The sequence below is a fragment of the Oenanthe melanoleuca genome, chromosome 20 (assembly GCF_029582105.1).
Source record: "Oenanthe melanoleuca isolate GR-GAL-2019-014 chromosome 20, OMel1.0, whole genome shotgun sequence".
Lineage (NCBI taxonomy): Eukaryota > Metazoa > Chordata > Aves > Passeriformes > Muscicapidae > Oenanthe > Oenanthe melanoleuca.
In genome coordinates, this window is record NC_079353.1 from 7,178,955 (window position 1) to 7,184,956 (window position 6,002).

Consider the following 6,002-nt stretch of genomic DNA (forward strand, 5'->3'; position numbering starts at 1 on the left):
ACCTCCGGAGGCTTAAAGCCCGGGGCGGACGGCAGTGCGAGTCTCCCGGGAAAGTTGTGCCCGAGCTGCCATCGGCTCAGAGCGGGAGCGGTTCCAGGAGCGGTCGGGGGCTGCCGGGTGTAGGTGCCCTCGCGGGCGACACCCACTCCCTCGCCCGCCCTACGGTCCCCTGCCCTTGGTGCTGGCTATGACTCTGAACACGCAGCCCGGCAGCAGGAGCCCGCTTCGGCGGAGGGCCAGCACCCCACTCCCGCGGCCGGGGGGCTCAGGGGCCACTTCGGGGGGTGAGCCCTGTCACCCCCAGCTCGGCCACACAGCCTCCGAGCCGGGCGGCAGGGCTCCCCGCGGCAGCTGCTCCTCGGGCTCCCCAAGCCTCAGGAACCCCCGGTACCGAGTGGTGCTGCTGGGTGACCCCGGCGTGGGGAAGACCAGCCTGGTCAACCTCTTCGCCGGCGTCCAGGAGAGGGACCTGCTGGAGCAGCATGGAGGTGGGTGTCTGGTGGGGGGATCTGCGGCAGGGTCACCTGCGGGGCATCCCGTGGCCCCATGATGGGACAAACCCATGTGCGAGGCGGAGAGGAGCCCGGGACCCGGCTGTGTGGGAAGGGCGGCACTGACCGCGTTCTGCTGGTGTCCCGCAGGGGCCGCGTACGAGCGCAGGCTGACCGTGGATGGCGAGGAGACCACGCTGCTGGTGCTGGACATCTGGGAGCCAGAGCAGCGGGTACTGCGGGGCTGGGGGTTGGAGTGAGCTGGGTGAGCCAGGATATGCCTAAGGGACATTTGTATGGGCACAACTGCTGTCTTGAGGCCTCTGAGTGGTTTCAAGGACAATCTGGGGCCCCCCTGTCAATCTCTGGGGTTCACCACTGTGGAGCATGGGATACACACTGAGCAAGACAGGCTGGGGTTACATCTCTGCCCAGCTCTGTACCCACCCTCCCCTGGGCATGGGAGGCTGTTCACTGGTGTGGGTTCTTATATGATAACCCACTTCAAAATGCATGGGAATGGTTTGGGAATGGGGCTGAATGATCCAACTGGGTAAATCCACGAGTTGGTATTGCCAGCCAGAACACTTCAACAGACAGAACCGTGTTCCCAAGAGCCTGGCATAGGGCATTCCTCATGCCCAGAACATGAGGCATCTCCTGGATAGAAATACCAGTGCTGCTGTTGCTGCCTCCCTCCTTCTCTTCATGCCAGGGCCCTGCATTCCTGTAGGTGCCACCAGGCAGTGAGTCCCTGGGAGTGGGGATGGAGTTGGTGCCCAAGCTGTGGACAGGGGTGCAGCACCCACATGCACTGAGGCTGTGTTTGGCACTAACCTGCACTGCCCAGAGATGCCCCAGCACTGTAATACCCCAACAATGGCCCCTTTTCTTCCACTATGGCTTATTCCCACACTGCCCAGCAGCACCCACCACACTGTCCCAGTGAATTCCCAGGGTATTCACCCTCACCTCCCCAAACCAAGCTGAGCCCACAGCCTCAGTTTGTTGTGGATAGAGAGGAAAACTCCCAAACACTCCCCTCTAAATCAAGAGCTTTTAATCTGTATTTAATTAATAGGGTATCACATCTGTTCTCCACAGTGTCGGGGCTGGTGAGATGCGCTGACAGGTCCCATCAGTGCCAAGGTGCTCTGTTGTCTCCTGGCAGTGGTCATGGCCATGGATTGGTGACATCTTGTTCCCCATGTGGTTTCAGGGTGAGGAGAGCCAGCGCCATAGCCACTGCCTGCAGATAGGAAACGCCTACATCATCGTTTACTCTGTCACTGACCGGGACAGCTTCGAGAGCGCCTCAGAGCTGCGCATCCAACTGCGCCGCGCGCGCCAGGCCGAGGACATCCCCATCATCCTGGTGGGCAACAAAACCGACCTGGTGCGGTGCCGTGAGGTGTCCGAGGAAGGTGAGTAGGGGGCAAAGGTTCTGGCTGGTGGAGACCCTTGAGGGGGCTGCATGCCCAGTTGCTTCCCCCACATCTGTCCCCTTGTCCCTGGACGTGCAGCTGCTGTTGTGCATGTGGCAGTGCCTGTCCCATGGCATTGGGGTGTCAGCGGGGTCATGCATCTCTCTCTGCCCTTCCCTTGCAGAGGGCCAGGCCTGCGCCGCTGTCTTTGATTGCAAGTTCATTGAGACATCGGCAGCTCTGCAGCACAACGTGGCCGAGCTCTTCGAGGGGGTGGTGCGGCAGATCCGCCTGCGCCAAGGGGGCAAGAAGTCCCACCTGCACGCCACGCCTGGCCAGAAGCACAAGGAGAGCCTTGCCAGCAGAGCCCGGCACTTCCTTGACAGGCTGGTGACCAGGAACAGCAGCAGAGTGGCCCTCAAAGTCCGTTCCAAGTCCTGCCATGACCTGTCTGTGCTCTGAGAGCCACGGTCCTGTCCCTCCACACACACCGGCTGCGACTCTGCTCTCTGCCAGCAGTGTGGCCAAGTGGCTCTGTGGAGACCTCAGACAGGGCTGGAGTGATGCTGAGGATTTGGAACTGTTTTCACGGGTGCTGAGGGATATGAAGGTGCTCTGGATCCAGCCATTCCCCTCCAGGAGAGGGGATAAGTGGGACCAAGTCCATGGAGTGGAGAATGAGATGGGTACCTGCACTTGGGGTGGTGAGATTTTGGATCACAGCTGCTCCTGCAGAGCCGGAGGGGTGAGTGAGGGGTGGTGGTGCCCCAGAGCAGGGCTGGAGTCTACCAGGAGTGTGGCAGGTCCCGCTCGCAGTGCCTTCCTTTGCAGGGCTGCAGGGACTGGCAAGGGCACAGTGGCATTGTCCATCTTGGACAGCCTGGAGCCTGGCTGGGAAGAGGGGGCAGGGGAGCAGCAGCAGCATCACCTGGCACCCTGACCCTGATGTGCCAGGGTTTTGTGCCATGTCTCACTGGCACCAGTGTTTCTGTGCTCTCTCTGTACTGATGTGATGGGGAAACCCTTGATCTGCAGAATAAACCGCATCAGGGAGGTGCTGTTCTCTTCTGGGTCCTTGCCCTGGAGAGTCACATCCCAGAGCCACATGGTCAGATTGAAACTCTGTTCATTGCCTGTGCCCAGGGCTGACGATCTGCTTCCTGCTCTCGCCAGGCTTTGGTTGGCTCCTCCATTGGCTGGAGTATCTTGGGGCAGGGAGAGCCTCTGTCCAGGGCTTCCTCTGGCCACCCTTGGATCCCCTCTGACCCTAATTCCTCACCCAGTGGTCCAGCATTGTCCCCTGTGAAGCCCCCTGCATTTCCCAGATCTGGGAGAGCCTCTGGGAAGGGCTGAGCTCTGCTGAGCTGCAGGTTTAAAGCCCCTGAGCACTTTTAGAGCCGCAGCCTGGGCAGGGAACAGGGCACTTGGTGGCTTCTGGTGCCCCAGGAAGGGACAGGGAGCTGGAGCCAAGCAGAATGGCACAGCCAGGAAGGGACGTGCTTGGCTGCAGCAAGTAGGGAGTGACCCTGGGCACCCACAGAGGCAGTGCTGAAGCTGTGTGGGCTTTGCCTGTTGTTTTTAGGCTGTGATGCCATCCAGCAGCTGGGACACCGTGGGGAACCTGCTTGGCATCCCGGGCCTGATGCCAGGGAGGATCAGTGGTGCCCTCCTGGCCGGGTCGGGAGTTTCCACTTGCTCTGTGGTCAGACCGTGGGGAACCACTGGCTGTGGCTGGCACAAATGGGACACTGGGATAGGACAGCACCCTGTTCCTATGGGAAACTAGTCTCTCCAGAGGTGCAAATCCCAAGCTTTGCCCTCAGAAACGGGGAGGTGGATGCTCAGATTTTTTTCCATGCTGCTTAGTGCCCATGGCACTGCTGTTCCATCCTTGCTGCTGCTCTCTTCCTCCTGCTCTGCCCTGGAGCTCCCGGTTCACTGATTCCTGGTGCTGCTGGAGGCGATGCTGTGGTTCACACAGCGTCAGCCACACCGGGGTTGGGGGCTGCACCCGAGGGGCTCCCTGCTGCTGCCGGTCCCTCCCGCAGCTGCAGCTGGTGTTTCCCTGTGGCAGGAGACGGGGGAGGGGGGCCACGGGATGGAAAGTTGGCAGTCAGCAGAGAGGGGAGTGGAAAGAATGAGCTCAAACCCAGAAAAATGCGGCCGTGCGGGAGGATGGGAGGAGTGGGAGGAGAGGCCAAGGGGGGCCACGGTGAGGCGCTGGGAAACGGAGCGAGGGTGGAAGGAGGAGGGAGAGTGGAAGGAGGAGGTGCTGGCAGGGGGCCAGGGACTGCCTGTGGCCCCCATCTGGGCCCACTGCTGGAGAAGGTGGTGCCAGATCTCGGGGGTACCAGCTGCTCCAGCGAGTGCTCTCGGGGCTATCCCAGTGCCATCTGCTTCTGGGTGGCCACTGGCACCAGTGCTGTCTGTCCCTGGGTGGCCATTGGTCCCAATGCCATCCATCCCTGGGTGGCCACCAGCCTAGTACAGTCTCCCCCTCATCCCATGGGCTCCCTGGTGCCATCAGCCACGGTGCCCACCACCGTGCTACCACCTCCACAGGACCCTGGGACAGCAGCCCCGGACTCCCGATCTCACTCTGCCCTTTGGGAGGATTCCCAAGCCAGGGTGGGATTTAGAAGGGGGCAGTGACAGGGTCAGGAGCTGTGCTGTGCCAGGCTGGGCCATAGCAGGCAGCAGGGTGGGATGCAGGGCGATATGTGGGCACACTGCCTTCTGCTGCCCATCCTTCTCCGCTCTGGGAACAGCAGCAGCAGGGAGAGGGCAGCATCCCGGGCAGAAGGCCAACCCCGCAGAGAGGGGCTCCCAGGAGGCTTCCCATCTGCCCTCCGCCTGAAACACGGAGCTATGAATCACCCCGCTCCTGAAATAGATTCCCTTTATTTAAAGCATAAAATTTTAAAAAAATGTAAAGACTTGTGTTTTAATCCCTTCTGTGCTCCCATCTCCTGCCCATGGCTCAGATCTAAACTGGGGGCAGCATTGTTTCGCTGAGCTCAAATCTTTACAAATTTTTGCTCCTCAGAAGACTCTTATCCCAGCGAGGAGGACAAGAATTGGTGGCACAGCCGAGCTGCCAGTGGCTTGGAGTATTTGCGAGGAAAACACAAATGTCGGCCAATTATCCAGCAGGGCCCTGGTCCCAGTCCAGAATTTGCTGCGATTTATGAGGCATTTTACAGAGGAGCTGTTTGCTGTGACCACGGGTGGGCTGGGAGCAGTCAGGGGCATTCCCAAGAACAGCGGTGCACCGTTGGAAGTCGGTGAAGGGCAGGAAAAACCAACTCACTTGGGAGGAGCTGCCACCTCCCCAAGCTCCTGCTCCAGAGAAACCGGGAAACCGGGCCCCCAAGATGGCTTGAGGAGCTGGAACAGAGATCACACAGAGTTAAGGGGAATAAAACGGGTATTTATTGAAAGGCCTTCAAAGGCCACACCCTGGCAGTACCAGTGCCACAGTGTGGCCCCTGCCCGGATGGCTCCGGGATGGAAGTAAAAGAGGGTTTGGTCACAAAATCGCACATCTTTATAGACTTCAGTCTATTTGCATACAGGAATCAACCATCCAATTAATAGTCTCAAATTGTAAAGTTTCATCCTCCTCGCCTCCTGGCTGGCCCGCCCTCCTCTTTTCACGTTGTTTATGCTTAGGGACTGAAATTTGAAGAAACTGTCCCTGAATCAATAGCTGGAATCAGACTATTTTGTCTTCATTACCCTAAGCACAACGGAAAAGCATACCCAAACAGAAGAGAAAACTCAGAACTCAAGGCATCGCCCAGCCCGCGGGGTGGTCCTGGGGCCTCCCCTCCTGGAGTAGCGGGGTCGGCCAGCCCCCGGCCGGGCAGGGAGGGCCGAGGAGGGAAGGCCGGGCAGACCCCAGACCGGGCAGGGAGGGCCGAGCAGGGAAGGCCGGGCAGACCCCAGACCGGGCAGGGAAGGTCGGGCAGCCCCCGGTCGGGAAGGGAGGGCCGAGCAGCCCCGGGCCAGGCGGGCGGTGCCGCGCTCTGCCCTTCTCCTGGCAGCGGGGCGGGGCCGGCGTCAGCGCCGCCACGCGTGACGCACT

General features: G+C 60.4%; 1 protein-coding gene across 1 annotated transcript; it reads left to right on the top strand.

Annotated features, from left to right (window-relative positions):
* On the top strand, positions 1-3,029 carry REM1 (RRAD and GEM like GTPase 1). The gene is made up of 4 exons (XM_056507293.1): positions 1-488; positions 642-724; positions 1,711-1,915; positions 2,100-3,029. Exons 1-4 carry the CDS (start codon positions 188-190, stop codon positions 2,375-2,377), a joined length of 867 nt encoding a protein of 288 aa, XP_056363268.1. The 5' UTR covers positions 1-187; the 3' UTR covers positions 2,378-3,029.
* Positions 3,030-6,002: the final 2,973 nt, after the last annotated feature.

Excerpts from the sequence above, each read along its gene's own strand:
- REM1 (XM_056507293.1), top strand. The coding sequence starts at position 188 with ATGACTCTGAACACGCAGCCCGGCAGCAGGAGCCCGCTTCGGCGGAGG. Across the intron at positions 725-1,710 it reads TCTGGGAGCCAGAGCAGCGG|GGTGAGGAGAGCCAGCGCCA; the intron begins GTACTGCGGGGC and ends ATGTGGTTTCAG. Across the intron at positions 1,916-2,099 it reads CCGTGAGGTGTCCGAGGAAG|AGGGCCAGGCCTGCGCCGCT; the intron begins GTGAGTAGGGGG and ends CTTCCCTTGCAG.